General features: G+C 38.0%; 1 protein-coding gene across 3 annotated transcripts in view; it reads left to right on the top strand.

The window, feature by feature from the left end:
• The window catches only part of FBXO11 (F-box protein 11), a 104,739-nt gene that overhangs the window by 88,758 nt on the left and 1,394 nt on the right, over positions 1 to 14,587 (top strand). For all 3 annotated transcript variants that reach the window (XM_058667751.1, XM_058667750.1, XM_004590664.4), the window contains exons 6-22: positions 240 to 323; positions 403 to 535; positions 2,464 to 2,570; positions 2,653 to 2,764; positions 2,842 to 2,948; positions 3,031 to 3,168; positions 7,585 to 7,802; positions 8,485 to 8,570; positions 9,122 to 9,216; positions 10,362 to 10,484; positions 10,573 to 10,658; positions 11,226 to 11,302; positions 11,587 to 11,730; positions 13,178 to 13,288; positions 13,728 to 13,835; positions 14,121 to 14,229; positions 14,465 to 14,563. In XM_058667751.1, the coding sequence (XP_058523734.1) occupies positions 240 to 323; positions 403 to 535; positions 2,464 to 2,570; positions 2,653 to 2,764; positions 2,842 to 2,948; positions 3,031 to 3,168; positions 7,585 to 7,802; positions 8,485 to 8,570; positions 9,122 to 9,216; positions 10,362 to 10,484; positions 10,573 to 10,658; positions 11,226 to 11,302; positions 11,587 to 11,730; positions 13,178 to 13,288; positions 13,728 to 13,835; positions 14,121 to 14,229; positions 14,465 to 14,563 (1,937 nt within the window). The remainder of the gene's footprint in view (positions 1 to 239; positions 324 to 402; positions 536 to 2,463; positions 2,571 to 2,652; positions 2,765 to 2,841; positions 2,949 to 3,030; positions 3,169 to 7,584; positions 7,803 to 8,484; positions 8,571 to 9,121; positions 9,217 to 10,361; positions 10,485 to 10,572; positions 10,659 to 11,225; positions 11,303 to 11,586; positions 11,731 to 13,177; positions 13,289 to 13,727; positions 13,836 to 14,120; positions 14,230 to 14,464; positions 14,564 to 14,587) is intronic.

Below are 14,587 nucleotides of genomic sequence, written 5' to 3'. Positions count from 1 at the left end.
CAGGGATTTTGCAGTACAGTACATCTACACTGCACAGGTCAGTCCTGAGGTTCAGAAGCCTGACTCTTTCCTGGATAGTGACTGAGTTGCAGCTTTTTCTAGATGTTTACATTTTATGGTCTATGATAGAGAATTAGTTGAAGTAGTTGAGAATTATGCTTCATACCTAATAAACATTACTCATTTAGTGCTGTTTTGTTTACATTAATAATCAATTTGGTTTTCTTTTAACATTCTAGTATAAAGGTGCACATGTAAAGCCAGGATTTGCTGAACATTTCTACAGTAACCCTGCAAGATATAAAGGAAGAGAGAATATGTTGGTATGTTTTATTTGTATTTTTATGACTTAGAAATGATAATCTTTCAGTTCTGTACTGACGCTTTTTTCCCTCCCCACAGTACTATGATACTATTGAAGATGCCCTTGGTGGGGTACAAGAAGCTCATTTTGATGGACTTATCTTTGTTCATTCTGGAATATATACTGATGAATGGATATACATTGAATCTCCAATCACCATGATCGGTGCAGGTATTTGGAAATGCATTATCATTAAAATTTTAGCACTCTATATTATTTGAATTACATAATGATTTCTTAAAGTGTTTCTGGCATAAAATCCAGTTGAATTATAGTATCTATGTATGTATTTTAAAGTTTACTTGTTTATTTGAAAGGCAGACAGAGAGGGAGGAGATAGCTTCCATCCACTGGTTCACTCCCAAATCACTGCAGTGGCCAGGCTTGGGCCAGGCTGGATCCAGGAGCCATCCCTCTGGGTCTCCCATGTGAGTGACAGAGACCTGAGTACTTGGGCCGTCTTCTGCTACTTTTCCAAGTGAGTTGGCGGGGAGCTGGATCAGAAATTATATAGTTAGAACTCAAACTAGCACTCATTTGGAATACCTGCATCGGATGTGACAGCTTAATACGATGTGCCACAGCACTGACCCCATGTATGTATTTCTTGGAAGCATTACTTTCCTTCCGTTGAAGATACTCACTGAAAAAAGAAAATTGTAGGCCCAGCATGGTAGCCTAGCGGCAAAAGTCCTCACCTTGAGCATGCCAGGATCCCATATGGGCACTGGTTCTAATCCCTATGGCCCTGCTTCCCATCCAGTTCCCTGCTTGTGGCCTGGGAAAGCAGTCAAGGACGGCCCAAAGCCTTGGGACCCTGCACCCATGTGAAAGACCCGGAAGAGGCTCCAGACTCCTGGCTTCAGATTGGCTCAGTTCCAGCCATTGTGACCACTTGGGGAGTAAATCAACGGTTGGAAGATCTTCCTGTCTCTCCTCCTCTATGTATATCTGCCTTTCCATTAAAAATAAATACTAAAAAAAAAGAAAGAAAAGAAAATTGCTGGGGCCAGTGTCGTGGTATAGTAAGCTAAGCCTCTTCCCGTGATGCCAGCATCCCATATAAGCACAGGTTCATTTCCTGGCTGTTCTACTTCCAATTCAACTCTCTGATTATGACCTGGGAAATCAGAAGAGAATGGCTCAAGTCTTTAGGCCCCCTGCTGCGAGCTCTTAGCTTCGGATCAACTCAGCTTTGGTTATTATGATCATTTGAGAGTGAACCAGTGGATGGAAGATCTTTCTGTGTCTCTCCTCTCTATAACTCTAGCTTTCAAATAGAAATTAAAATTAAATCCTTTAAAAAATGTAAAAGTTGCTTATTTTATCCTTTATTTGAAACTAAATGTGGTAAGTTTCTATTTAAAAGGAATTAAAATGTTTTGAATACTTTGTAGTTTTTCAAAGCTGCTTTTTATTATTTGGACTCTGGTTTTTTGTTCATACACTACATAGACCGTTATAAGATAACTAGTAATTAATATTTACTAATGAAATTTGTGCTTACTGCTTCTTCTGTGTCCCTTGCTTATCCCTCAAATAAGAGTGGGAGACAAATTGGTGTTGATGACTTTTCAGCCTAAAGGTTTTCAAATCTGACTAAAATTTCACTCTAGGTTCCTGTATCTTTATCTTAGGTTTCAATTATATGTCGATCTAAAGCTTTAAATCCAATTGAAAATAGAGTTGGGAAAGTGAAAAAGTAAAAGGAAAGGGGAGAGAGTTGAAGAAACTTTTTACTCTAGTGATTTTACTAGGTAAATTGATTGAGACCACTGTTGGAACTAAATTGGAAGAGATCTCTTTTTCAATTCTATAATTAAACTGCTTTTCCTGAGGCTACTCATGATGGTGATTTTGTTTATACAAGAAACTGCTTACAGGTGAAATCATAAAAGTGTAGATTTGAATATATTAATAATCACATTGTACACTCATTAAAGGATTGCTACTGTAAGCTAATTAAACATCAATGACCAATAAAATGAATAATAACTTTACAACTCAGGTGTACTTAAGTTTTTAAAAAGTTTCCCTCTTATGAAAGTGTTTGTTGAAGTGGAATTAAAATAATGGACTTTAAAACATCTTTTCAACAGCACCAGGGAAAGTAGCGGACAAAGTTATAATTGAAAACACTAGAGATTCAACCTTTGTTTTTATGGAAGGCTCTGAAGATGCCTATGTTGGATATATGACAATAAGGGTAAGAAATTTTAAAATTTAAAATTTGTAGTTTGAAAATGATTAAGGCAGTGGTTATTGCAAATAAAATTTCTGTGTTTCAGTTTAACCCTGATGACAAATCTGCTCAACACCACAATGCCCATCACTGCTTAGAGATCACAGTAAATTGTAGCCCTATTATTGATCACTGTATCATTCGAAGTACATGTACAGGTTAGTTGTACTTTTGTAATAGAATTGAGTCACTGTTGTTGTTTAAAAGGATTTTTAACAAATATTTTTCTTTTCAGTTGGTTCTGCCGTATGTGTTAGTGGTCAAGGAGCATGTCCCACTATCAAGCACTGCAATATCAGTGACTGTGAAAATGTTGGACTTTACATAACAGATCATGCACAGGTACTGTTAAATTTTGTTTCTCTTTTTGTTAAGTATTTTTTTAAAGATCTACAAATGTTTATTTCTTGATTGATTATTTTAGGGAATATATGAAGATAATGAAATTTCCAACAATGCGTTAGCAGGGATTTGGGTTAAAAATCATGGAAATCCAATCATTAGACGAAATCATATTCATCATGGACGTGATGTTGGTGTGTTCACATTTGATCATGGCATGGTAAGAAAACTGTATTCATAGTAAAGTTTACTTTATATCAGTTCAGGTGCACATATGTTTCAGCATTATTATCTGAATTGAAAAATGTGGGTTTAAAAGCGATTTAGACATTATATTTTGAAATCAACGGCAATATTCATTTTAAAAGCATGAGTGAAGGGCTGGCACAGTGGCATAGCAAGCTAATCTTCTGTCTCTAGCACTGGTATCCTATATGTTGCCAGTTCAAGGCCTGGCTGCTCTGCTTCCTATCTAGCTTCCTACTAATGGCCTGGGAAAGCAGTAAAGAACAGAACAAAAGCCTTCGGCCTCCGCACCCACAAAGTAGACCCAGAGGAAGCTCCTAGGTCCTAGCTTTGAATTAGCCCAGCTCTGGCTGTTTAATGACCATTTGCTGAGTGAACCGGTGGATGGAAGATATCTGTCTCACCTTTCCTTCCTCATCGCTGTAACTCTTTCAAGTAAAATAATATAAAAACATTTTTTTAATTTGTGCATGACAGACATCTTGGTAGAGATGATAGAGTCCTTGGAGAATTGATGTGATCTTTGGGAATAAGATGTAATTTCTGTTACAAAATTCTTGTTTCGATCCCAGATACAATAAATGAGAATTTCCAAGGACAGGACCTAGATTACTGTGAGTGACTCTAGTGCCAGTTGTAGAAACCACTTTGAGAGACAGTAGTCTCATTAAGTAGGCTACCATTTTATTCCTCTTAAATTTCTTCAAGTGGTAGAATTTTAATGGAAAACAGTGATGATAAAATATCAGTTCTGGGACCAGTGTTGTGTAATAAGTAAAGCAGCTGCATGTGATGCCAGCATCACAAATGGACACTGATTCAAATCCTGACTGCTGCAGTTGAAATCCAGCTTCCTGGATTGTTTTTTTCATGGAGGTGGCGGGGCAGGGGGTTGGGGGAGAGGACAGAAGATGACCTATGTGCCCACATGGGAGACCTGAAAGAAGCTCCTGGCTTCAGACTGGCACAGTCCTGGCTGTAGGGAGTGCCACAGCAGCCACCTTAGCTGTCGTTCCTAAATGGAACTCCTATTTTGTAATGAAACTCTACTATGTTGTATTTCATTACCTATTTTTGCCACCCTCTCCCAGAGCTAAATGTAGTTGAAACTTCATGTTTATACATTCTTTAACTCAGAAATTATTTGAAGTACCAAGATAATATTAGCCAGAGTGTTCTTCAGTTTCATTTTTTAAAAGATTTATTCATTTATGTGAAAAGCAGAGAGACAGACTTTCCTCCACTGCTTCACTCACCAAATTGCCTCAATAGCTGGAGCTATTCCAGGCTAAAACCAAGTGCCCAGAGCTTTTCCCAGGTCTCCCATGTAGAAGCAGGGACCCTAGCACTTGAGCCATCTTCCCCTGCTTTCTCAGGTGCATTTGCAGGGAACTGGACCAGAAGTGGAGCAGCTCAGGGTCAAATCAGCGCCTGCATGGAATGCTGGCCTCACAGAAGCTATACCTACTGTGCCACAACTGAGCATTTGTAAGATATTACAAATTTGTAAGGGAAGGATAGAAACGAAGTGTGTCTTGGGCCTACCAGACTGTTATTTAGTATTATGACACAGTTCTTAAAAACTTGGTAGAGGGGCCCGGCACTGTGGCCTAGCGGCTAAAGTCCTCTCCCTGAAGGCACTGGGATCCCATATGGGTGCCGGTTCTAATCCCGGCAGCTCCACTTCCCATCCAGCTCCCTGCTTGTGGCCTGGGAAAGCAGTTGAGGAGGGGCCCAAAGCCTTGAGACCCTGCACCCGCGTGGGAGACCTGAAGGAGATTCCTGGCTCCCGGCTTCAGATCGGCGCGCACCGGCCGTTGTGGTCACTTGGGAAGTGAATCATTGGACGGAAGATCTTCCTCTCTGTCTCTTCTCCTCTATGTATGTCCGCCTTTCCAATAAAAATTTAAATAACAATAATAGTTTAAAAAACTTGGTAGAATAGTCTTCCATTCCAGGTTTTCTTCTGACTTGATTTTGTCTTAGAGCTCATATTTGGTAGGATAGCATCTGTCCTGAGGTTTTGTTTTCTGTAGAGCTTCAATGAACAGCGTAAATATTTGAACTAACTTCTGTACAGCCCTTCAGCTTAATTATATTCAAGACTTTTCTGGAATTATCCTTTTCCTTATCTATAGCATAGTAAAAATTTACATTCCTTTATTTGTAAGAATGAGGAAGGATTTTCTACTCTAGTTCATTTTTTTAAATGTGAAAAATAATGTGTCTAAACATTCTTGGTAGAGTTTTCATTGTTCATGGGATGTTTGAACTTTAGAATAAAGCATGAACTCTACCTGTGGAAAATGAGGAATGTATTTTATATTTCAACCTGTCCTCACCTTACTTTTCATAGTCTTTTGAAAAAGATCAAAGCACTACCGTCCCTACAGAGATGGGTATATATTTACACACCATTAGTCATTTCTTCAGTTGTTCTGTAAGTATTTAAATTTTGACCCAATCTCAGTAGATTTTGTCATCTCAACTTTTTTCCCAACAATTTTAAAAAGAAAAGCTTTATGGGTATTATGGCTTCAAATTTTTTAAGATTTATTTTTTATTTCAAAGGCAGGTTTACAGAAAGAAGGAAAGACAGACCTTCCATCTGCTGTTTTCACTCCCCAAATGGCCACAATGACCAGAGCTGGGCCTGTCCAGAGGCAGGAGCCAGGAGCTTCTTCGAGGTCTCCCATGCAGGTGCAGGGGCCCAAGGGCCTGGGCCATCTTCTTACCATTTTTTTTGAAAGGAGGCTATGAAGAGAGAGGTAGAGAGAGAGATCTACAGTATGCTCATTTATTCCCCAAATGACCACAATGGCTGAAGCTGGGCCAGGCCAAAGCCAGGAGCCAGGAGCTTCATCTGGGTCTTCCTCTATCTATATCTTCCAATTTTTAAAAAAAAAGAATCTTTTTTTAAAAAAGCTATAAACAAAAATTAATAATAATGCCATTGTGGAAGACAGGGCCTGCATTCCTCCCTGTGGTTCATCCATGCCACTAGAACTCATCACATTAAGTAGGAGATAGTTGAGTAGGCTTACAAGGTGTTGGAAAAAGGATACTTCACTGAAGTTGAAAAGCAGATTGTGCTAACTCCATGCATTTTCCTGTTCCTCCTCCATATTTCACAGTGTTTGGCAAGTGTTTACTAGATTATAGTTAGGGATTATAAAGATTTATTTATTTTTATTGGAGAGGAGGAGAGACAGGAAGCACTTTTGTCCTCTGATTCACTCCCCAAGTGGCTGCAACAGCCAGAGCTGAGCTGATCCGAAGCCTGGAGCCCAGAACTTCCTCTGGGTCTCCCGTGTAGGTGCATGGTCCCAAGGCTTTGAGCCATCCTCGACTGCGTTCCCAAGCCACAGGCAGGAAGCTGAATGGAAAGTGGAGCCGCTGAGGGATAAAATGGCCTCCATATGAGATCCTGGCGCGTTCAAGGCGAGGACTTTAGCCACTGGGCTGTAACACCAGGCCCCTATGATGAATATTTTTAAGTTGCTCTGTCAGTCTCTGAATATGTTGTTGCAACGTTTTTTTATAAGTTGATTTGTTGAAACTTTTCAAGATAAAGAGTTTATTTAATTGCCTGAAAGATAGAGTTATTGAGTTGGGGAGAGAGAAATCTTCTGTCCACTGTTTCATTCCCTAAATGGTCACAATGGCCAGACTGGGGCTGTCTGAAGCCAGGAGCCTGGAACTCTCATCTGGGTGTCCTTTGTGGGTGGCCTGAGACCAAGTGCTTGGGCCATCTTTCATCCAGGTACATTAGCAGAAAGCTGAATGGATCAGAAGTGGAGCAGCTGGGACAGAACCAGTACCCATATTGGAATGCTGGTGTCCAAGATAGCTGGTTCACTTGCTATACCACAATGCTGACCCCTATTGGAACTTTCAGCTTACTTTCTTACAGAGAAAAGGATCTCCCATCTGCTCATTCACTCCCCAAATGTCCACAATGGCCAGACTGGGGCAGGCCAAGCTAGAAGTCATAAACTTTTATCCAGTCTCCCACATGGGTGGCAGTGGCTCAAGCATTTTGAGATATTTTTCTGTGAGTCTTCAAGCACTTCAGCAGAGAGGTGCTAGATCAGAAATAAATCTGGACTTGAGTCATTGACCATTTGGTGCACACAGGGTCTTAACCCATGACACCACAGTACCATCACTCTAAATTTGTGTTAAATGCTGGCTTTTAATTCCAATCATTGAATATATTTTCCCTTTTTTCCTTCCTACTTTTGAATATACACAGTGAGACTAATTGAGAAGGTTTGTATAGTTTTCACTTGAACATTGAAATGTTTCTTTGCATATTTATCACTTGGCATTTAGTGTGTATCTGTTTTGCATTCTTACTCATTTACAAAATAATTTCTGTATTTTACAGGGTTACTTTGAAAGTTGCAACATACACAGGAATAGGATAGCAGGCTTTGAAGTAAAAGCCTATGCTAATCCCACTGTGGTTCGATGTGAAATTCACCATGGGCAGACTGGAGGGATATATGTCCATGAAAAAGGAAGAGGGCAATTTATAGAGAATAAAATCTATGCAAACAACTTTGCAGGTGTATGGATTACCTCAAATAGTGACCCAACAATAAGGTATTTTCATATAAGTATTGACGGTAATTTCTTCTCAGGATTTAATAAGAAAAGTCAAGAAGCTGAGGTGGCATTGACATAAAAGTTTTTCCTAGGCATCTTAGTATTCTGAAACAAGTTTTCTAGCGGTATCACTACACGCTTATTTCTTGGTTTTGGTTTGTTCTTTATTACTTTTTTTTCAGCCAGTCACAGTATTTTATTAGCAGCTGCAGATGCTGTGAATTTCCTTTGGAACCTGAGTGTTCTTTGTTGTTGTTGTTGTTGTTTTGTTTTAGTAACACAGTACTCTTAAAGATCCTTGGACAGAGAAACTAAGAATATCAAAAAAACAAAACTTACTGTTATTTAATCAAAAAGTATGAGTTATTTGTCAAAGTTTTTTCACCAATTTTATCAAATAATTGTGGGATTTGCCTTGCTAATATTCACCACATATTTCTTAGGGACATTAAAAACATTGTTTTGAAAATAATTTTTAAGGAATCTGTTTTGTTCCTAAGCTTTAGGTGTTAGAACTAAAAGAGAATTTACAGTTGAGAAATTAGCTGAACCAGTGGAAATTAAAATTTGTCATGTGATCATAAGCAATCTCAAAGTTGCAGGAAGCGATTGCTTCTATAAAACAATTATTTTACTGGATAGATGGTTATATACTTCCTGTTGTTTCACATCATTTTAGGGGAAATTCTATATTTAATGGAAATCAAGGAGGCGTTTACATCTTTGGAGATGGACGAGGCCTTATTGAAGGAAATGACATTTATGGTAAGTGTCTGATTTTGTTTTGTAGAACAGATTGGTCTGTTTTCATGATATTAGCAAAATAGCCATTGTGAAACTATCCAAGGGGGGAACTGACATAGTACTTAAATTCACTGAGTATCGACTGTACTCTAGATACTGTATGTAATGTCAGGTATCAGAGATAAAATAATACCTTAGTCTCAAATAGTACATAAAGTTTTACAAATTCATTGCATAAAATTTCTGTGGAAGTTTGGGGAAGCACTCATTTTTCACTATCTGTAAATGAATTAATTTAGTGACAATTTTTTAGTGTCTGTTACATACTGATGTTCCTGGGCTTTCTCTCCTGACTAAACGTGAGAGCCATGCACTTTGCTCATCACTGTACCTGAATTAAGTCTGTATCTTGACAGCAACCCTATGAGAGATCGCAACTCCCCCTACTTACTGGTCAGGCATGAAGAGCTTACAAAAAGTCACGGAATAGGATTCCAGTAACTAATGCAGAGCTCTTATCAAATTCCACTAGGCTCTAAGTGTTGACATTATTAACTTTTATTTTTAAATAGGTAATGCATTAGCAGGAATTCAGATTAGGACAAACAGTTGTCCCATTGTTCGGCATAACAAAATTCATGATGGCCAGCATGGTGGGATTTATGTGGTAAGTTCATGAGCATAGTTTGGGAAACTGATGCATCAAAATCGGGGGAAAGGATTTGGGGAAGCACATCTAACTTTTGAAAGGATATACTCAACTTTTGAATATGAATTTTTTTGTTAGCTGTCTTTACATTTAGACTGTATAAATAAGACTCTTATTCTCCCTGCCAAGATTTGTATGACTTCCAATTTTATGGCGATGTTGTTGTTTTGTTATATATCTGTAACATTTCATCAGCAGTTGATTAAATTGAAAACATACGTGATATAATGTCTCAGAACTGACTGAAGTGTTATATTTCTGCTAATGTGATTTCTGAATCTCTGAAATTCTATAAAAGCATTAAATAAAATGCTGTCACTGAAAGTACTAATATTTTTCTTCTGAAAAAGTGAATTTCTAATTGCAGTTCTTGTTTAAACAGTTATATTTGTGATTGGAACCTGTGAATTAGCCCTATGTAGTTAGCATGGTGGTATCTGAAACTGTAGAACTGATTCAAATAATACTGGAAATCTCAAAAAAGGCTTTGTGTTAAAGCAACTGTAACTCAAAATTTTATTTACTGATTAGACATTGAACATGTGTAGAATTTTTAAATGAGTTTTTACATAAAAATATTGTAAAAAATTTATAAAAAGTACTAATTTTTATTTTTAAAAAGCATACTAATTTTGAAATGATTATTCCAATAAAAATTAAATTTTCAGTTTGTTATACATCTTAGGATAAAATAGATTTTCCTACAGAAAACAGAATGCTTCCACTCTGGCAGATTGCAAAGTACAAAACAAAATTAAGACAGTAAGACAAGAGACCATAGTGTAGCAGGTAAAGCTGCCTCCTGGCATCACTGGCAACCTTTTTGGGGGCCAATTTGAGTCCAGGCTGCTCCACTTCCAGGTCAGCTCCCTCCTGGGCCTGGGTGAGCCAATGGAGATAGCCCAGTGATTTGGATCTCTGCACCCACATGTGAGACCTAGGTCAAGCTGTTAGCTGGCTAAACTCTGGCTGTTACAGGTATCTGGAGTGGATCTAGTCTCTTTGGAATAAGTAAATTTTTAAGGGAGAGTAACTATTTAAATTACTTGGTTTTACTTATGCAAGATGTGGATGTATCATAACCAATGTAACTTATTATTTAGCATGAAAAAGGACAAGGTGTGATAGAAGAGAATGAAGTTTATAGTAATACTTTGGCTGGAGTCTGGGTGACAACTGGAAGCACTCCAGTACTAAGAAGAAACCGTATACACAGTGGCAAGCAGGTAGGATTAGCATGGACTCTAGAATGGGCAGTATTATTGTTTAACAATTGTCACTTGCCCAAAAAAATAAATCTTTTTTAAATTTTAGGTTGGTGTTTATTTTTATGACAATGGACATGGAGTGCTAGAGGACAATGACATCTATAATCATATGTATTCTGGCGTTCAGATAAGGTAAAGTTTCCACATTAGGCTTTCTTTATGAGGGAAATGCAGAGTGCAGGGAAGAAATTGCCATATTGTTTTCAGCACACTCTGGGCTTCAGTTGTCAAGAGTGTAGCTTTTGTTGGTATAGGTGAGCAAAGTAGTATAAGAATTCAGCTCTACTGTTGTGCAACCCATTGAGCATTATTGGCTGCCAATGCACCCCTTTGAACTCAACTGACAAGTGTGTATTTAAAAATATTGCATGTGTAGTTAGTTGGCGCAGAGTAAAATGAAAGCATCTGTCTTTGTGCTGGTTCTATATAATTTGTAGTTTTTATATCCCTCTTGAAATTGGTAGTCCTAATGATCATAAATTTTCGTTTTCTATATAATAGGGAGTTTCTATTAAAATAAGCATTTAATTCCTTCCCCCCCCCCAGCTTATTTAGTGTACTTTGGGGGGAAAATGCATGGATGATGAAGCAAAACTGAATCATTTACTGCTGAATTTCTCTGAACTTTATTATATTGAGTACACCATTGTATTGGGTAGTGTGAGTACTGTGAGTAATGTGGATTTCTATTTTCCATAGGACTGGAAGCAACCCCAAAATTAGGCGCAACAAAATCTGGGGAGGACAGAACGGTGGAATTCTAGTTTATAATTCTGGTAAGTCGGTTTTTTTTATTATCCCGCTTTGAATAGATTTGTCTTGTAGTTACCATAAGTGAGGGGAGGGCATAGTGGCACTGTGGGTTAGGCTATCCTTTGTGACTCCCAGGCCACAAAGGTCCAGCTGCTAGTGCATCCTGGGAGGCAGCAGGAGATGCCAAATTCTGGTGCCCCTGCTACCTGGGAGGGCGCCCTGGATGGAATTCTGGCCTCTTGGGAATGAACCAGCAGCCAGATCTGTTTTTCAAAAAATAAATAATCCTAAATTTTTGCACTTATAGGTCTAGGCTGTATAGAAGACAATGAAATATTTGACAATGCAATGGCTGGAGTCTGGATTAAAACAGATAGTAATCCTACACTAAGAAGAAACAAAATCCATGATGGAAGAGATGGTGGCATCTGTATATTTAATGGGGGTCGAGGTATTGTTGTTAATTTTGCATTAGTGAAAAACCCAGTTCTCCATTATTATTCCATATCTTTAATGATCAGTGACATTGTCAACTAATAGAAATTACATTAGATTAATCTTCATGGTCCAGGAGCTAAGTGCTTAAGAGTAAAAGGAGATGAATGTTCACAGTAATTTTTGTTTTGTAGCCATCTTGACTTTGCTAGTTGAGGCCTTTAAGATAGCAGAAATTTGTTCATATCCTCTCTCTGGATCTTTTTATTCAGAATAGTGACATGTTTACAATAAACTTCAAAGTCATAGAACTAGGTGTGCAAATTAATTGGTTTGTAAATGTCTGTCATACCATCGAGTATTGCTTTTGTAACTGCTTACAACTGTTCATTGGACACCGAAATTAATGAAGACAAGGTGTACCTGGTTAGGTATCCAATCCAGGTCAACTCTGGCATTGAGGCAAAAGTTCCACAGTACCCTTGCAAATCCATGCTGTTTATGGACTGGAGAATGGTAAATGCAAACCCATCCCTTCCTAAGTCAATAACCCAGCATTCTATAAAATTCAGTGAGCAGTGATGATCCCATCAATGAAAGACTTTCTAAAGTGGCATCTGATAGGAGTTTGGGCCACATATAATGACATGTACAACACAGAATGGCTGTGTGTAAGAGGTTTGTGCAATAAAATCATCATTGGGCTGGACTTCATGTGGGGATTCATGGTAAACAGAAGATGATGAGTGAGCAGGCTGTTCCTAGCTTAAGTTTTGTACTTCATTTCTTCTACTAATGTGCTAAAGGGTGAATCAAAACAGCAGTATGTCCATAAACTCAGAGTGGTTGAAGCTGGGAAATGAGGTTTCTCTACATGCAGTAAGGAGTTTGAGAGGCAACCAATAGTGCTTGAACTAAAGCAATGGCATGCAGGTGGAAAAAGGGGGGGGGGACACGTATGTTAGGAAAGGTATAGGGTTGACGGGGAAAAAGTTAAATCCAGTACTGAAAATTCTGGATTAGCTTGCACTTTTTACCAGAAAAAGGAGTATAGGATATCCAAAGTAGTTGGTGTTCAGCCAAAACAGAGCTAGAAAACTGTATAAAAAACAAAGTCAACTTTAATACCTAAAATCCAAGAAGTTGCCCTAGAGTCCAGGTTAATAAAACAGAAGATGACTGGATATCTTCCAGAGAATTGATATGTTAAGCAAAGGGACATAGATATTCATTGAGAGTGAGCTGTGTACTGGGCACTAGGAATAAGTAAGTTACCTTGGATTTTGTCCCTGCCAGTAAGCTTTGTTTAGGGGTTAGTACGTTCTTACATATTATTTTGGAGAAAATATCTTTTTGAGATGCACAAGTTAAAATGCTAAAAGAAAATGTATTAAATATGAACCAAGAAAGGCTAATATTTGTCACATGCATTAGGCTTAATCTAAGGAAATATTTTATTATAGGTCTCCTTGAAGAAAACGATATTTTCAGGAATGCTCAAGCAGGCGTTCTCATCAGCACTAATAGTCATCCAGTCTTAAGGAAAAACAGAATATTTGATGGATTTGCTGCAGGTTTGTACTTTCCTTTGCTTGCCTGTGGCTTGTTTATAGTTGTGCAGTTTGATTTTTGGTATGACCCCATTCATTAATGGAAGCCTGCATAGCTGAATGCCTTATCTGTTATAGATTTATCTGAGATTGCTTAATCCAGCTTCTGGATTTCTCCACCCTGAGCCAAACCCAAAAACTCTTCATTGAAATAAGTTGTATTGCCATTAGGAGCACACATGCACACACACAAACCATGGTTATAACCAAATATATACATAACTGCCTTAACCATACTTCAAATAAGTTGGCTTAAAGATGCCATTAATAAAAATTAGCTGTGCAGTGCTGTGAGTGAATGTAGAAAACAGCTGCAGAGGAGTAATACATCTTTTTAGTCTTTCAGTGAACAGTATATATGCATAAAGTGATGCTTGTACTTACTTGTAAAATTTCACTTCAGGTATTGAAATTACAAATCATGCAACTGCAACACTAGAAGGCAATCAGATTTTTAACAACCGGTTTGGAGGCTTATTTTTAGCATCTGGTGTTAATGTGACAATGAAAGGTATGTTTATTCTGCCTATAGATACATGAAATATGCCATGAAAACAATCGGGAGCTACTGTTGGATTCCTTCTGTCACACTGCAGGCTAGCAGCAGTTTGAGATTTGGAAAGAATCCAAGATGTAAAGTTTCTCTGAACTGTTGCTGTATCTATTAGCTGACCTCTTAAAATTACCTCATTGGTTAGCATCATTTAAAAGCTCTTGAAAATAGAAACTGTTAGTCCTCTAATCTTTACAGTTTTGTGTTGTCACGGATTACTTATTCACTTTTCTTTTATCACAGATAACAAAATAATGAACAATCAAGATGCCATAGAAAAGGCTGTTAGTAGAGGCCAATGTTTATATAAAATATCAAGTTATACCAGCTATCCCATGCATGATTTCTACAGGTATTTTTCTAAATTATGAGTGTGGGGAAGGAGAAGGGGAGGGGAGGGTGCAAGCGAACTAACATGAGCCACACTAGGATCCGTGTGCTCAGAGTGCAGCTGTCATTGTCTGATGGGTGTAACAGCTCCCCTCTGAATTAAGCCCAGAAATTAGATACCAAACAATGGGAATTTAAACAGAATTATTTAATTAATGACATGTTTGAGAAAAGTAATATAAGGTTTTGCTTTTTAGATGTCATACGTGTAACACCACAGATCGAAATGCCATATGTGTGAACTGCATTAAGAAGTGCCATCAGGGACATGATGTAGAATTTATTAGACATGATAGGTATGTAACACGCTTGCTTGCTAT

This window comes from Ochotona princeps, chromosome 8, assembly GCF_030435755.1.
Source record: "Ochotona princeps isolate mOchPri1 chromosome 8, mOchPri1.hap1, whole genome shotgun sequence".
NCBI classification, from domain to species: domain Eukaryota; kingdom Metazoa; phylum Chordata; class Mammalia; order Lagomorpha; family Ochotonidae; genus Ochotona; species Ochotona princeps.
The sequence above is the reverse complement of the archived record's forward strand: the minus strand, read 5'-3'. Positions and strand labels throughout refer to the sequence as shown.